The sequence below is a fragment of the Stomoxys calcitrans genome, chromosome 4 (assembly GCF_963082655.1).
Source record: "Stomoxys calcitrans chromosome 4, idStoCalc2.1, whole genome shotgun sequence".
Classification (NCBI taxonomy): Eukaryota; Metazoa; Arthropoda; class Insecta; order Diptera; family Muscidae; genus Stomoxys; species Stomoxys calcitrans.
This window is the reverse complement of record NC_081555.1, coordinates 42,547,981-42,564,809: the sequence shown is the minus strand read 5'-3', so window position 1 is coordinate 42,564,809 and position 16,829 is coordinate 42,547,981. Positions and strand designations below refer to the sequence as shown.

General features: G+C 38.5%; 3 protein-coding genes across 4 annotated transcripts; 2 read left to right on the top strand and 1 right to left on the bottom strand.

Moving 5' to 3' along the window:
* The first annotated feature begins 2,085 nt into the window (after nucleotides 1-2,085).
* LOC106094393 (apoptosis regulatory protein Siva) lies at nucleotides 2,086-3,057 on the top strand. The gene is made up of 3 exons (XM_013261605.2): nucleotides 2,086-2,472; nucleotides 2,539-2,848; nucleotides 2,918-3,057. The coding sequence occupies exons 1-3, from the start codon at nucleotides 2,343-2,345 to the stop codon at nucleotides 2,970-2,972; spliced, it is 495 nt and encodes a 164-aa protein (XP_013117059.2). The 5' UTR covers nucleotides 2,086-2,342; the 3' UTR covers nucleotides 2,973-3,057.
* Nucleotides 3,058-4,147: 1,090 nt separating this feature from the next.
* On the bottom strand, nucleotides 4,148-11,142 carry LOC106094396 (uncharacterized). The gene is made up of 7 exons (XM_013261609.2): nucleotides 11,033-11,142; nucleotides 8,413-10,971; nucleotides 7,794-8,344; nucleotides 5,207-5,530; nucleotides 4,997-5,134; nucleotides 4,512-4,937; nucleotides 4,148-4,444 (listed from the first exon to the last, which is right to left on the bottom strand). The coding sequence occupies exons 1-7, from the start codon at nucleotides 11,046-11,048 to the stop codon at nucleotides 4,283-4,285; spliced, it is 4,176 nt and encodes a 1,391-aa protein (XP_013117063.2). The 5' UTR covers nucleotides 11,049-11,142; the 3' UTR covers nucleotides 4,148-4,282.
* A 1,190-nt stretch (nucleotides 11,143-12,332) lies between these two features.
* LOC106094391 (cyclin-dependent kinase 10) lies at nucleotides 12,333-16,825 on the top strand. 2 transcript variants are annotated; one of them, XM_013261603.2, is made up of 7 exons: nucleotides 12,333-12,440; nucleotides 12,498-12,589; nucleotides 12,663-12,735; nucleotides 13,370-13,544; nucleotides 13,597-13,799; nucleotides 13,865-14,311; nucleotides 16,578-16,825. In XM_013261603.2, exons 1-7 carry the CDS (start codon nucleotides 12,431-12,433, stop codon nucleotides 16,739-16,741), a joined length of 1,164 nt encoding a protein of 387 aa, XP_013117057.1. In that variant the 5' UTR covers nucleotides 12,333-12,430; the 3' UTR covers nucleotides 16,742-16,825. The 2 variants fall into 2 exon arrangements, with proteins under 2 accessions (XP_013117057.1, XP_059224095.1); XM_059368112.1 differs by lacking the exon at nucleotides 12,333-12,440 and having other exon boundaries at nucleotides 12,663-12,733.
* The last annotated feature ends 4 nt before the right edge of the window (nucleotides 16,826-16,829 follow it).

The following is a 16,829-nucleotide window of genomic DNA, read 5'->3' as shown; positions in this document are numbered from 1 at the left end:
GACTTAAAGGAGTCGAAACTTCTTATCGCCCAAAGGATTTTCGGCTCAGACACAATTTCCCTAATAGCCTCCAACGAATGCATACCAGTGACAACCCTTTCTGGCGCCACGTTGTCCGTTGGAGAGTAGTTCTAGAGTTTCCTCACTAGACATTGTCCATACACTCTCTGACTTCTCAATATACCCCACCGTAATAGTTCTCGAGGACAGAATCTTCCTTAGCCTAAAGGCCTCAGATGTATCCTCCACTGAGCTGCAGAATTCTACCCAGGATTTCTATTGAGCCTTTCTCAGCTCGCTCTTATATTTTCTTAGCTAAGCCTTATAGATTTCCCATTTGTGTGCTGCTCTTGTGGCTTTTGCTATGTTGAAAAGTTTTCCGCAGACCAACCAGCTCCGGGGTCCACCATGGCTGTTTGCGCTTAGGCTTGGCACTAGGACAAAATGACGCAAGCGAGTCATTCAGGGCCTTCGTGATCCGCTTGACCGCTATGTCTATATCCTCCGCAGTTTCCACTTCCTTTTCTGGTCTAGAGGGGATAGACGTGCAGAATTTGTGCCGAAATTTGTCCCAATCCGCCTTTCTTCTGTTTAGCCGAGGGACCACTATTTCAGTATTTTCTCCAAGGCTAAAACTAATATAACGATGATCAGAGAAGCTGTGGTCATCCAACACTTCCCAGTTGCATATTCTTCCACTATCTTCCGATACAAAGGTAATATCTAGTACCTCCTGCCTGTTCCAGGTAATAAAGGTCGGTTTATCCCCTTTATTACAAATCGCCACCCATTGGTTGACATCCGAACTTCCCCATATCTGGTGATTTGCATTAGCATCACTTCCTACAATGAGGCTTTTCTTCCCTACAGAAGTGGCTTCAACCAGCGACTTAAGGTCTGAAGGCGGCATCTCTGAATCGTGTGTCATACATAGGGAAGGCAGCCAGTGATGAGACTTATTTATTTCAAAGCTGGCTACCACTAAATCTTCAGTGCTTAGCGATGGAAGAAGAAAAACATTTAGACTACTCCTTGCAAGAATACAGGCTCTGTGTCTTCCATCCTCCGTACGCTTGAGAAGTTTAAATACCGAAATTGTTAGTCCACGAATCATTCCTCCACACACCCATGGTTCCTGGATAAGAACCGCGTCAAATCCCCCTGCCATCAGGAGGACCTTTAGTGCCGCCGATGGGGCCTTACAATGGTGGAGATTTATCTGTAGAAACCGGACAATAGTCAGGATTCAGAACTTCAAACCACTGTTGTGTTAGCCTCTTCTTCTGATTCCACCAGGAGTTCATCCTCACATGATTCGTTAGAACTTGTCATGATGAGCTTCAGTACGCATCCACTGGGCACTTGCGGTGTGGACGATTTCTCCTTAGATGTTTCACTAACTGCTGCTGTCGAAGTACTTTCTGTCGAGAAAGAAGGGACTATAGAAAATCTGCTGTGTATGTGTCCTGCACTGGCAGTCAGAAGGAGTTCCACTCTAGGTTATCATTTCTTTGAGAACGTGTCTGATTTAGCGGATGTTACCATTCGCAAGTTGTGGGACTTTTTAAAGCGAACTGAATTGTTCCAATGTAGGAACTAGAAGGCATCTTCCTTCTCCTGTTCTTGTGGTATCACAATAAACGAAAAGTGAGTCTGGTAGCAGAATGCCACTTAAACCTAACCTATACCTGAAACCGATTGTCAAAAAACTGAAGCAATATTATTTAACTAAAGCGGAATAGGGTAGCCAAACAAAATAATAAATTGCACTTAAGTTTGTCAGCTGCTATTGTATCTATTTTCACACGAAATGCTAAAGTGGATTTATTGTACAATAATGGTTCTATAACTATTGGTCACTTATATGCTTCATTAGTAAATAATTGTGAATACGGCCGTCATAGTACACCTTCCGACAACTGCTTTATGCTCTGCTGATTATTAAGACTACCTTATTAAGTAAACCCTAATTGTTATTTCATAATATGCTGCACTTTACTACAACTATGTTGTTTACAAACATTTTGTCGCTATTTTTTCAAATGTTCCAAATCTATTTCCAAAAATTTTTCCATCAATATTAAACGATACATGTATTGACGTTTCGTAATTTGTGTATCTACTTGATTAACAAAACCATAATATTCCCATGTATAAATAATAAATGGGCACCTACAATGATAAAACTTCTGTTCATTCCAAGAAGTTTGTTAAACTTAATGAAGACTAATTACGAACATGATTTAGTCAATTTTAGCTTTTTGCCGGGGCTCATATTTTAGCCTATAAAAGTCATTTCTTACCGCAAAAAAAATTCTAAATTTATTTTTAAATTAATAAACATGGAGAGAGCTTGTTTGAAACGAATGCGTTCTGAAGAGGATTCTTCACCTTTTGTACTGCAAAGAAAGATGCATGTCAATGAGAAGATAATGGACTCGCGCGACAATAACAAAATGAAACAAATTCATGGTAATTCATGCACAAAACTTGCTGAAACGGCATTTATTTATTTACTTTTTGAATTCCATCTTTTAGCCAAGACAACACAAATGCTATTTCAGGCAGCGCGTTCTGTGAGCAACAACAACATTCAACCGGATCGTAACAAAAAATCACCGCTTTACCGTTTGGTAGTCTTATACGGCAACGGCCAAATCGAACCCGCCAAGGGTGCTGAAGAGCAAGACGACGAATTTCTGTGGGTTCGTCGCAAAGCCAAATGTTGTAACCGGGATACCTATGTCCAGAGCAATTGCATAAACTGTCAGAACAATTTATGTGAAGAGTGTGGCTATTCTTGCACTGAATGCGGAGCATTTGTTTGCAACTCTTGCATTTCTTTATTGTGAGTATACATGCGAGTCTTATCTGATATCGAGAGTGTTGTCATGTTTACTAATCATACTTTTTTCAGTGGAACCGGAAATGTAGATCAGCCATTATGCGAGAAATGTTCACTATTTGCCTGAATTTTTATCAATGTTTTAAATTATTTGAAAGTAGTTATTTGTATATAGGGATTTAAGAAAAATAAATTTGAATTGCCGGCCAATACTTTAAAACGTTTTTAAACCCCCAAAAATTGTAATTGAAAATATGCAAATTAGCCCATGAACATTCCATTAAGGAACAGAAGCAAACTTTTCACATATTAATGAATGCTGTCCGATCCCATGGCAGCCGGTTGTACGTACCGGATTGACCCGATGAAGTCCTTCATCGGCAAGGGCTGCCGCCTCAGTGTACAACACACTGCTACAACAACAACAACTAATAGATCGACATAGCACGGGATAGCTGTGAGCCCTTTTAAATGGTTTCCTTTAGCTGCTCCAAATTAACATCAAAGAACTGGATTTCCATTCAAATTAATTTGCCATAAGTCTGCTGCCGTCTGGTCTAATATAGACACTCCTGGCGATAGCCCAACCTATGATGTTTAAGTTTCTTTGACTTTGTCAAATGTGACGCCAAGTATTTTGGGGTTAGGTGGGTCCATACAACGAATCCCATTACGGTCGTCTGCGAGTACCACTGCCTGTGCCGGGAAATTGGGCCGCACTAGGGGTATTCGACCGGGTAGCGAGCGGCTGCTGCGTTAATTATGTTTCGGAATTTCCTCTCGGCCACCAGCACATCCCAGGGGGTGGCAGTTCACTGAAGCGGCGATTGGTATACTCTCTGAAGCCAGCCTAATCGGTCTTCTTCTGATTGATAAACGTTCGGCGCTCAGAGGTTATGACGTCGGATGGTCGGTCGATGGTGAGAATTATGAGGAGGTGGTCTGACCCCAAAGCGGTGACGGCTTGCCAGCATTCGTCACTCAGAAGATCAGGGAATGCAATGGAAATGTGTGGCGAGCTGCTGCACCTTCTCGTAATCCAAGTGGGGGCATCCTCATTCACTGTGCAAAACGTGGATGCCTGCGGGCATCTACGAACCAAAGGGAAAAGTCCGACGCTACTAGAGAGAAGCTCTAAGCCAGGTGACGTTTCACTCAGGTCTAGATGACATACACATTGGTACTGCAGCAGAAGCGATAAACAGCTATCGAGTGAATGTCCGCTAGCCACCCCAGCACCTGAAGAAGTGTAACCCTCTCGGCAGACCAGAGCTAAAAAAGTAAAAAAATCAACCCAAAGTATAATTTCTTTCAATTTTTAATAATATTTGTACAAAGTTTTTGTCATTTTCAAACATTTATTGTCCTATGCCAATATTTCAAAGAATTGAAACCATTAAAATCAGATTGCGCCTTATATTTTTGATTCCACAAAGCTTACACTTTGCCCTTAAATTTATGGTATTTTTGATAGTCCTTAACAAGTAATTCATAAAGTTGACGACCCGCTTCATTGGAGCAACGCAAAATAAAACGACCAACACGGTGGTCGCATATGCCCACCAAATCATAACAGATACTTTCGATGTGAGTTTTAATCTGCAATAATAAATGGAAAACATTCAATATATTTTTGAATTGCCTAAAACAAATTGAAGAAACTTACGTTATTGTAGAGAGTTGTTGGCCGTTTATTCGATACCATTAAATTAATAATAAATGTTAGAACAAACGGAGCCACCCTTTTGAAGGCAACGCTATTTTGAGCCACCAGATGCATTAATGCTTCCAATTTCATTGCCAATTCGGCTAGGTCATCCAATTCGCCACTTGGCAAAGCCGTGTCCTTTTGGCGATCGCTTTTGTACCAAACCACCGACTGCAGAAGATCTTTGAAAATATGCATATATTGTGGGGCACGATCCATTAGCAATAGGTGACGCTGTTTAATCATTGAAGAACACACTTCCGTCATGGCCAAATGCAAAGAATGAAAAATTCTCAAATTCGCATCATTTAAAGGGAATTTTTTCATAGTTATGTCCATGAGAAAAGACAATATGCTGTCCATTGTATCCGTTGTTATAGGCACCTGAAAATTTAATGAGTAAATTATTCTACATATGTCTAAATCAAAATAAATTCGTTTACCATTTTATTATCCAAAATATATTGATGACAATGCAAGAGCTCCAAGACCAAATCAGAATCAATTAACTGTTGCTGTTCATTTCGTTTTAAAAGCACTGTTATATTAAAGGTGATTTTTTTGTACTGCTCATTGAAAATCTGTAAATAATACATGCATAGATAGTAAACAAACAAAAGGACAAATTGGATGTTATTCTATAAACAACTTACTGCTCCTTTGATGATACTAAAAGGACATTTCGCAATTAAGCCCACAAGTCGCAAAATGTTGGCAAAGTTTTCGGGTTGATTATTTCTATCCAATGCCTTGAGGGTTAACAAGAGATCTTCATTGGTTTTATTACCAATAATCAATTTTACAGCTGTTTCGATTGTTTTATTATTCTGGTCTTCTAAATGTCGCAGATCTTCATTGATTTGTGTCCAGTAGTTAGTTAAAACAAACTCTATTTCATCTTGATCTAGGTGCAGTACCTCTTTGTGATTCAGAGCCAATCTCATGAGACGCAAGGCATGTGGATTGCGATAATCAATCTGTAAGAAATATTTCAGAAGAAGTTTTATCTCAAATAAAAAACTATTCAGTTAAGATAGAACCAAAATTAATTATAACACATATTAGACATTGAAAAATAACCTAATTCAATTTAGTGCATTGACTTTTAGGCGCCACTTACTTTGAATGGACAATTATGTGAAAACGTAGCTTCAAATACTCATTGCACCATGGCAGCTGGCTCTGCGTACCGATGAAACCCTTCGCCAATCCAATGGCAGCCGGTTTTACGTACCGTATTGACCCGATGGAGTTCTTCATCGGCAAGGGCTGCCGCCTCAGTGTATAACACACTGCTACAACAACAACAACATGAAACCCTTCACGCCAATGTACTTATTCGATGTCCCCGAAGATAAATTTGAATAGCCTAGGCTGACATTTTAACAGAGCTATGTAAAGTGATGAAAAGAGCTCTGTTAATTGATTATCTTTTATATTTTAAACTAGCCGCACCGGGACCGCTCCGCTGCGCCTTCTTTAACTCTCTAATATCTTTTTAGGGTGGGGACACTTCGCCCTGAATGCGGATAACGCGTTCGAATCCTGGCGAGAACATCGAACAAAGCGTTGTTTATACCCTCTTAATGTTGTCGACATTTGCGAGGTAAAATGCCATGCATGGTCTTTTAAAAAATTTTCCCCAAAGAGGTGGCGCACTGCTAGACGCCGTTCGGACTCGGCTATAAAAAAAGATCCCTATCATTGAGTTTAAACTTGAATCGGAAAGCACTCATTGATATGTGAGAATTTACCCCTTCTCGGTTCCTGCTGGTAATGTTCTTCCTTAGGGTAATGTTCTCATTAGGGGAGGGATGGCACCTCAGATATATTTTGACTAAAATATGGAGTCCCATATTGTCATAATGGGTCAAATAACCCATTTGACGTATCTTAAGGAGGACTGGATACTTGAAACCAAATTTTAATACCATATTCATATTCTGGTCTCCAATATCTTTCATTTGATACCCTAATTGTGCCCATCGGACCACTTTCGGTTATGGGTGGCGTTTTTGGAGTAACGGAGGGTCCGCCTTCACCCGATATCTAAAAATTATATAGCCTATGTTTCTTTCCAGACAAACGTACACACTCTATGAAAATTTTAAGAAATCGGTTTAGCGAATTATCATATAGACATAATGGGTCTAATGGCGTTTTTGAGGGGTGGCAGGACCCTCTATACTTTGATCTCATTTTGTACTCCCAAATACATTTCATTTGGGCCCCATATTGAAATGAACGTCCAATATGTCTGTTTGGGGCAGTTTTGGGGTTGGAGCGGCCCGATGGGTATTTAGACTCAAATTTTAATACCATATTCGTATTCTACTCTCCAATACCTTTCATTTGATACTTATGTTGTCCCGATCGTTCCACTTTTGATTTTGGGTTGTGTTTTTGGCATAAGGGGGAGGATCCGTTCCCTTTCCGATACCGAAAAATTATATAGCCTTTGTTTCCTTCCAAACCAACCTACACAATACGCGAAAATTTCGAGAAAATCGGTTCTGCCGTTTTTCAGTCTATACGGAACAAATAAACCGAATCCCATATATCCTTGACTTGAGGACTTTGTTTCTCCTTTTGACTTGATCGCAAATTGCTGTGGCATATGGGGAAAATGTGTAAGAGCAGTCAAATGTGACGCCAAGTGTTTTGGGACACTTGACGGTCGGAATCATTCCTCCATCGACCATCACAGTCAGCTCAGTATTCACCTTACGAGTATTTGTAGTGAATAATGTGGCTCAGATCTCTTGCAGCGAAATATGATGTAAGTTCGTTGAGGTAGACGTTCAACTTATCGCAGATATCATCAATGGGTCGGGGGCCTGATGCCATGATCGTACAATCGTCCGCATATGATACGATCTCTATGCCTGTTTCACTCTAAGGTGCTTCGACTTCTTATCCCTAATTCCACAAATGACTGGCGAGCACACAGATAATTAGTGACCCAGCCTGAAACAGGCCTGGCTGGAGGGACGTCATGTCATGTACAACCTTCTGCTATGGAATTAAGGATCGTCACATCCAAAAGCAAATGTGGCTACAACTGCAACTTAAGGGTTAATCTAGTAAAACGGCAACCATATCGAAACGTTACCCTTTTAAAAAAATCATAAAGCTTTTCCTTTTTTTAAGTTTTGTTCCACAAAAAAAATTTTAGAACGCAATCACGTTTAACTCTGTTCCAAATCATGTAAAAGATAATTTATATATAGTTCAACTTACTGAATGTCCAATGTATATTTTGTTAATTCGTCGGAAATCCTCGTCTATTTCTTGCTTATATAGTACATCATTGAGAGTTTCCGTTTTATTTTCCTTTTCATCTTTTGCTTTTGCAGCTCTTGTAAGTAAAACTGAAGCGTAGGATGCAAAACCGGATATGGTTTTTTGCACAAACTTTTTGTGTTTTTTGGAATTAGCATCACTTGATGACTCTTTGAAATTACTGTTCAAATACTCGGCGAATATTTTCAAAAATGCTTCTAAATGTTTTCGCATTCTCTTTGCATAGGGACCAGTAAGCGACGACAGCGTTTCAATGGCAATCAACAATAGTTTCCTTTTATCATTGTCAATTGTATGATCGGATTGTGATGCCTGTATAATTTCGGCCAAGTCTTGCAGGAATTGGTCGGTGCCTTTTTCCTCTTTCTTAATTGTAGCGAAAAGGAACTCATAAAGTTCCCAGCAACTTTCACAAGGCAAAAGTTTTAGGAGGCAATCAGCGGGAAAATATTTGAATATTAAAACTTGTTGTCCAAAATGCAAAATGTCTGAAAATGAATTAAAGAAATGAAAAACGCCGCTGTTTAGCTTTTCCCAAAAGTGGTAGACCACATACCTTTCAACTGTTCCAATGCCTGTTCAGCCAAGTCTTCTGCTTTACCAAATTTAAGATCTCGATATAGGCAAAGGTGTAAAGCAAATATAATAGTTTTACGTTGTCGTCTAAGCTGCCCCAGCGGTAGTTGTGAAAGTATGTCCAACTTATTTTTAATTTGATCCACATCCATATTTTTCACCTTATATGCTTCCTCAGCCCGACTGTTAATTGCATCTATCAAACGCTTTATTAATATTTCGCTCGCAGATGTTTCCACACACTGGCGTACTTCATCAAAATCGCAAGCTAGTGATTTGAGGGAGGCATTTTTGGAGGAGAGGGACAAAGTTATCTCTTCATATATTGCCAAGGAAACTAACTCCAGCAAGTCCAAATCTTCACAAGCCAATGGCAATAATTCTGCACAATGTGTAATACAGGAAGCAACTGTCATCTTTCCGCTTCTAGTCATCTGAGATATAAGCCAGTTTGCGTTATTGGATTTTAAAAGTGTACATAACTGTTCCTTATCGCTCGCCCCAATGGAACGATCTAGTAGCTGTCCTTCTCCTTTGTTATCCAACAACAATAATGTTGATTGGCTCTTTTGTAACTGCAAGCGCTGTAGTAGGTATTTGCAACTCGTTTGCCCAAAATTTAAAACTCTTTGTTGTATTAAATTCCATTCATCCGGTGAGAGAAATCCATGCAAACTTGCCAGCGTATAAGAAGGCTGTAATGTTTCATGGCCACAACCATCGGGTCTATAGAAACTCAATATGAGCTCCAAGCATGTTGCATAATACGAAACTTCCAAGAATGCGGCCATGGTTCTTGGTTGATGTTCGCGTTCCAGTATGAATTTTCCAAAGGTCTGTAAAACATCTGTCATGAATATGCGTTGGCTATTTATATCTTGTATGAATTTTTCCGATTGCTCGGCCAACTTGCAACCCGAACAGTATTGACACAACAAAGCTACATGAAAATCCAAACGGAATAGATCATTATCTCCCAATGTATCTCTGGTCTTGAAAAACGTTATCAGGTCGTTTAGGGCGTATAACAATGTTTTCCATATAACTACCGAAGGCTTTGAAACAAGGCCAGTAATTATTTTTGAGAAGGCAATGCCGACTGGATTGCTGGGCCAATAGTTCTGCAAAGCCGCAAATGAAGCTGTTGCAGAAAGATACCTGTTTTCCAGGTACTTCTTTTGTGTAAGCACAGGCTTAAAAAAGTCCTCAAATAGAATGTTTAAATATTTCGCCACTTTTCCCTCGGCTTTGGTTGGCGTTGTATTGACGTCGGCATTGACTTTCTGCATTTTTGATGGAATTTCTGAGTCCACACTTGACTTTCTTTTAGTGTTCAACGAAATTGTGCCATGTTTAAATGTATCGTTAATGGTCTTAAGAAGATTTGCTACGAATTTCTCTGCTCGACTCAAGCGCCTGAACATATCCATTAAAAGCACAAGATATTCTTCAAATAATTGTTGCTCCTCCTTATTACCAGATTTTGGGGCCAATATCATTTTTACAGTAATTTTAAATATATGATTTTCCAAAATTAAAGGATTTAAGCGCAAAGCTGCACACAAGAGCATCAATATCTCTCTCATATAGTTTCCGTCGGCAACTTTAACGGCCTTGGCAACATGGTCACCCAGATATTGCAAAGTTGATTGATTTTGTGTTAAACTAACATCGTGACGTCGCAGCATTTCTAAAATGTATGCAGCCATTGTAATGTTCAACGAACCCTCCTGTTTCAGCAATTCGTTGGTCATGCATCTACTAAATATGTTCCTTATTATGATGTCTATATAATCCGTTATGCCTTTGCGATTGACAATGGAGCACTCCATGGTCAAAAGTCGTACATGAAAAGGCATATCCATAATACGAGTCATAAGACTATTGGCGTTCATATCGAATGTCAATTGGCGTTCGATCTCTATAAATTCCTCCAAGAAGTCGACTTTAAACTTTCTCATCGTCAGCAGAACGTTAACCAAAGCATTTAATGTTATTGATGTAAAAGCTTGCTCAAACTTTGCAACGTCTCCGCATCGTCTAATTGTTTCTTTTAGTTTATTTAAAATAGAGACGAAAAATTCGGTTTCGTTTGTGTTTAGGAAGTTGGTCTCAACAACAGCAATATTCTCCAAATATTTCTCATAACAGAAAAATAAAGACTTATACACTTGAGCATGTAAGTTATAATTCACTCTAAAGAGATCCTGCAGTATTTCAAAATCGACCAGCAGATTATACAATTCGGACCATTTTCGAGATTTGTGGTCAAAGGTAGAAGCCATTTTCAGGCACCACCCTATGAAAGCTTCTTTGGCATCTCTATTTATCAATCCTGGCTGAGCCTTTAGTTTAAGAAAATCTTTAAAATCTTCCTCAACCACATCCTTTTCATCGACACAGTTGTTATTAGAAATCCAATGCAAAATAATTTCGTACTTGGTGGTCAATGGGAATTCAACAGATTGCCAAGTTTTAATAGCAAATTGGAGATTTTCCTGAAACGTCTTGTCTTTACGTCGCAACCACTTGGAAAGTTCTGCAAGAAATGTGTTTGAAATGAGCAAATCTTACAGTGCTTCAATTATGTTCTTTCTTACCTTCCTCCGCAGACATTTTTAAGCTGTTTTATGCGAAAAGTATTAAGAAAATTAAATGAAAAATTTCATGAATATCCAATGGTTAAAAATAAAAAAAAAACTTGTTCACTTTTTTTTTTTTTTTTTTTTTTTGGACTTTAATTGAAATGGCAGAGTACGACTCTATATGCCAGGTTGTACTTCCGAAGTTGGTGTCCCCACCAACTGTATATAAAAACACGTGTAATAAAATTACAGAATTAAAAACAATGTACAGTTATAACTGTACTGAGTATAACGATGACTATGCACCGAATCCCGAAGCGTCCACTTCAGACGAATTCTAAATGCAAAGTGGTTCACTTTTTTTAATTTTATTTTTATGACAACGAATCACATTTAAATCGACAACTAACTCCAATCCAACCGAATGAAAAATAAATAAACAAATACACGTGCCATTATTCCCATCCACTCAGAAATGATAACATAAAATGCTGCCATAAAGTTTCATTTTTGCAACTTTTGAGGGCCGTTCACACTCGAGGAATATTTGTACGGATATGTAATCTGTAAGAAGGATGAAACTTTGCAAAGCGGATTTAAAAAGGTGGTGGTCGAACAGCTGCTTACAGGCGGCTAGGTTTGACGGTATTAAGATGACAGATTTGTTGTTATCTTCTTTCTCGTGTGTGTTGGCAAAATGTCGATCAGCTTGATGATAACATGGCAGATTGCACACATATGATTTGTTGTTGTTGTACAAATGAGACCACCTTTATATGTTTCGCAATGGAAACTTTGCAAGAAAATTGTCCATTAATTTATTACGAACATTCCGTTAAGGAACAGGGACAAATTTCTCACATATCCCAGGGTGCGGTTCTATGCAAGTTTAAACTTAAATGATAAGGGACCTCCTTTTTATTGCCGAAACCAAACGGCAGCCGCAGTGCGACACCTTTGTCTCCAGCATTAGGAGGGAATAACCACCGCTGAAATTCCTTTTTGATATTCTCGCCAGGGTTCGAACCCAGGCGTTCAGCGTCACAGACGGACATGCTAACCTATTCTCTGCCCATGTACTCACACGTATACTCACACGCACATAAATTACTTTGTGTATGTTGTCAAAACGACGATCAGTTTGATGACAAGATAACAGATTGCACCATATGATTTGTGGTTGTTGTACAAATGAGACCACCTTTAATTGGTTCGCTGCTTTAAAGATTTGAAATACCATTCTTGCATTGTACCCATTCTTAAGAATGCGAACAGAGCTAGTGTAAAAGAAACTCATATCAGCTGTTTATTTATTGAACTGAGTTTATTATTTTAAACAAGCCAAATTGAAAGACTGGACCACAAAAGTGATTGTAGAAAAACTAAAACCGATATCTGTATTTTCAATATAAAATGAGCAAAGGTAGTTTATTTTTTAATTATGCAGCCTTTTTTCTCATTGTATATCATATTCACATAGGCGATACTGATCCAGTTGCGCCGGTAACTCGTAAAGGATTTTTGATATCCATTAAAACTGGCGAACCAACAGAAATTAGAGAGCGTGATGTGGTGAGTGTCTCAACATCTAATAAATACTATATGGAGAATGGTTGCAATATAATTAGTTTATTTTTTTTTTTAGCATGGCCGGTGTCGGGCTGTTACTGAGTTTGAGAAACTTAATCGGATTGGTGAGGGTACATATGGAATTGTGTGTGAGTATAGAATATGTTAGAGCTCCTAGTTGAGTTAAATGTATATCAGATACATCGGAAACGAAAATCAAATATATTGAGTCCTATATCCATATTTTTATACCCTCTCCACCATCCTATGGTATGGTATTAAAATACCTATGACACACTATGACAATGACCACCACACAAATCGGAGCTCAGAGTTCCAACCGTGCCAAAAAGACTTTAAACCCTTTCAGACCTGAAAAATAACTCCAACCGATTTGTATGAAATTTTCAGAAGGTGGTTATTTTTGTGCCATAGTTATTTGAAAAATACAAAAAAAAATGTGAGCCCTGGATTCTGAGAATTTCAGTTTTTACATGGTAATCAATATTTGGGGTATTTATGACATATTAAAGTCAGACAGCACGATCGTATACGGGGGATCTTGATCGTCATGGCATTTTGAGCCGTCCGTCTGTCAAAATCACGCTAACTTTCGAATAAGTAAAACTAGGCGCTCGAAATTTTAGACAAATAATTTTATTTATGACGGTCAATTGGGATAGTAAATGGGCTATATCGTATCATGTTTAGATATAGATCCCAAATAAACCGACCTCGATCATATTTCTTGAATATCTAGAGAGTGTAATTTTTATCCGACAGATCGTGCAAGAGATACCCGCACTAATGAGATAGTGGCTTTGAAAAAAGTTCGAATGGATCAAGAAAAGGATGGACTACCCGTCAGTGGATTGCGAGAAATAACAATTTTGAAAAAATGCAAACATGAAAATATAGTCAACTTACGAGATGTTGTCGTTGGAAAAAGTTTAGAAAGGTAGAAACATTTTCCGAAAATAGTTCCAAATCTAGTAACCTTTTTTTTTCAGCATATTTTTGGTGATGGAATATTGCGAACAAGACTTAGCATCGTTATTAGATAACATGGCACAACCATTCTCTGAATCTGAAGTCAAGTGTATTGTCCTACAAGTTCTACAGGGACTGAAATACATGCACTCTCGTTATATTATACATAGAGATTTAAAAGTTTCAAATTTATTGATGACCGACAAAGGATGTGTAAAAATTGGTAAATTCGTCTGTTATTTTCTTATTTTATAAAACTACCAAAGGAGTAATGGAATTTTCTTATAGCCGATTTTGGATTAGCACGCCTTTTTGGATTACCCTCGGGACCTATGACACCGCAAGTAGTTACATTGTGGTATCGATCGCCTGAGTTACTGCTGGGATCACCCACTCAAACAACTGCTGTCGATATGTGGGCCGTCGGTTGCATTTTAGGTGAACTTCTATCACACAAACCATTGTTACCAGGAAATACCGAAATTGCTCAATTGGAACTTATAATTGACTTATTGGGTACTCCATCTGAAGCTATATGGCCAGATTATCCCAAAATGCCGGCTATCCAAAATTTTACGCTTAAGAAACAGCCGTACAACAACTTAAAACCTAAATTTCAGTATTTATCGGCTGCTGGATTAAGGCTATTAAATTTCCTATTTATGTATGACCCTAAGAAGAGAGCGACGCCTGAGGAGTGTCTTCACAGCACATATTTCAAAGAACCACCATTACGTAAGTAAACTAGTCTATAACAAATTATTTGCAGAAGGTGCATAGATGATAATGCTTTAAGCGTATGTTGCTGTTGTTCTAGCAGTGTGTTGTACACTGAGGAACAAGTGTATGTATGAATTATGTTCCCGTGGTAACATTAAACAGGTCCAAACTTAGACATCTTCAACAAGACCAAAACAAGGTCTAAACAGACATTCAAATTTAACGATAAGACCTGCCATTGATCTTAATTTTTTTATTTTGCCATTCCGTTTGCATTACTTCGAAATATCCATTTGCGACCCTATAAAGTATATATATTCTTGATCGTCGTAAAAATCTATGACGATCTAGCCATGTCCGTCCGTCTGTCTGTTGAAATCACGCAATAGTCTTTAACAATAAAGATATTGAGCTGAAACTTTGCACAGATTCTTTTTTGTCCATAAGCAGGTTAAGTTCGAATATGGGCTATATCGGACTATTTCTTGATCTAGCCCCCATATAGACCAATCCGCTGATTTAAGATCTTAGGCCCATAAAAGCCACATTTATTATCCGATTTTCAAGTTGGTCCAGATTTTGATATAGCTAACATATAGACCGCTCCCCCGATTTAAGGTTTTGTGTCCATAAAATGCGCATTTTTTGTCCGATTTTGCCAAACAGTGAGTTGCGTTAGGGCCTTCGACATTCTTCTTCAATTTGGCACAGATCGGTCCAGATTTGGATATAGCTGCCATATAGAACAATCTCTCGAATTAAGGTCCTGGGCCCATAAAAGGCGCATTTAGGCCCCTCGACATCTTTCTGAAATTTGTCCAAGATCAGTCTAGATTAGAATGTAGCTGCCATATAGACCGATCTCTCGATGTAAGGCTTTGGGGCCATAAAAAGCGCATTTATTATTCCGATTTCTCCGAAATTTGGGACAATGAGTTGTGTTAGGCTCTTCGAAATATTTCTGCAATTTGACCCAGATCAGTTCAAATTTGGATAAAGCTACCATATAGACCGATCCCTCGATTTATGGTTTTGGATCCATAAAAAGGCGCTTTTATTGTCCGATGTCGCCGAAATTTGGGGACAGTGAGTTTTGTTAGGGCCTTCGACATCCCTCTCCAATTTGGCATAGATCGGTCCTTGTTTGGACATAGCTGCCATATAAACCGATCTCTCGATTTAATGTCTTAAAAGGCGCATATTTGTTCTATAATATTTTGTTCCACAAAATTTAACAATGACTTTTACTTATTAGACCACTTAATGCCCGTGCCGAATTTGGTCCAAATCGGACTATATTTCGATGTAGCTGCTTTGGGGGCATAAATTAGCCATTTTTGACCGGATAATGACGAAAGGTGGTTTGCATATATACCCGAGGTAGTGGGTATCCAAAGTTCGGTCCGGCCGAACTTAACGCTTTTTGACTTGTTTCGTGTTCACTTCGTCCAATAGTCCATTCTTCAGGGATGTTCTCAGCTAATAATTCAACATGTATATACACAAGTAGACAAATAACAAGACTATTTAAAAACTCATACGTACATAGTCAGTGGATCGAATTCCTGCGGAGGCAAATTTACTTTTCAGAAATGTGAAAATGATGTAAAAAATTAAATCATGATTCATTTCGTATATTCCGCCTACGACGCTGAATGCTCGGGTAACTGACGAGGACATCAGAAAAAATGATTATCCGAAAGCCGCAGTTTCGTTAAAATCGGTTTATGTTGTCGTTGTAGCAATGTGTTGTACACCGAGGCGGCAGCCCTCGAATCTATCGGGTCAATCGGGTACGTACAACCGGCTGCCATGGGATTGAAATCGGTTTACGTTTGAATATATCTCCCATATAAAGATACCACCCGTCAGACGGACTTTGTCGTTGAATCCTGGAAGTTCGATTTTGGACCCATAATTTCTTGGGCAATTTTTCTTATAATTCATCGTAGTTGCAGATTTTGTAAACTACAATGTTGATCAAAAATTGACCCAACCAAATGCAAAGGCCTTAATCTCCTATGACACCTTGTGCAGTGCTACAAGATAAAGCAGTTTTTATTCTTCGATATAACAATTAAATATTACATCAGAACGAAACAAACCATTTCGTTCTTCATTCGGTCATCCTTCTCTGTCAAGAAAATAATTGCCATATCATAAAGAGAACAAAAGGATTTCTAGTTAAACGTTACAGACGTAACTGATAGTTTTTTTTTTTTTTTGTTCTTGTTAGTGCTTAACCAAACAACTAAAACATATGTATATACTCTTTTTTTAGCTTGTGACCCCAAATTAATGCCTACATTCCCTCAACATCGAAATATGCAACACAATTCTACGAAATCTGCACCAAGTGGAGCCCATCACAGTGGACCTGTACCGGAATTGCCTGCTATTTCTGACTTATTGGGAAGCCTACTTAAAAAAAGAAGAGTAGACTAACAGAATTTTTCTCACGAATTTTTGTATCAAAAATGTATTGCATGAAAAAATTAACATAATAAAATGCATTTATAAAACTAGAAATTCA

Coding starts and splice junctions, on each gene's coding strand:
- LOC106094393 (XM_013261605.2), top strand. CDS start 2,343: ATGGAGAGAGCTTGTTTGAAACGAATGCGTTCTGAAGAGGATTCTTCA. Junction 2,473..2,538: donor CAAAATGAAACAAATTCATG/GTAATTCATGCA, acceptor TCCATCTTTTAG/CCAAGACAACACAAATGCTA. Junction 2,849..2,917: donor AACTCTTGCATTTCTTTATT/GTGAGTATACAT, acceptor TACTTTTTTCAG/TGGAACCGGAAATGTAGATC.
- LOC106094396 (XM_013261609.2), bottom strand. Junction 8,345..8,412: donor GGCATTGGAACAGTTGAAAG/GTATGTGGTCTA, acceptor ATTCATTTTCAG/ACATTTTGCATTTTGGACAA. Junction 4,445..4,511: donor CAACAACTCTCTACAATAAC/GTAAGTTTCTTC, acceptor TTATTATTGCAG/ATTAAAACTCACATCGAAAG.
- LOC106094391 (XM_013261603.2), top strand. Junction 12,736..13,369: donor GGGTACATATGGAATTGTGT/GTGAGTATAGAA, acceptor TTTATCCGACAG/ATCGTGCAAGAGATACCCGC. Junction 14,312..16,577: donor TTTCAAAGAACCACCATTAC/GTAAGTAAACTA, acceptor CTCTTTTTTTAG/CTTGTGACCCCAAATTAATG.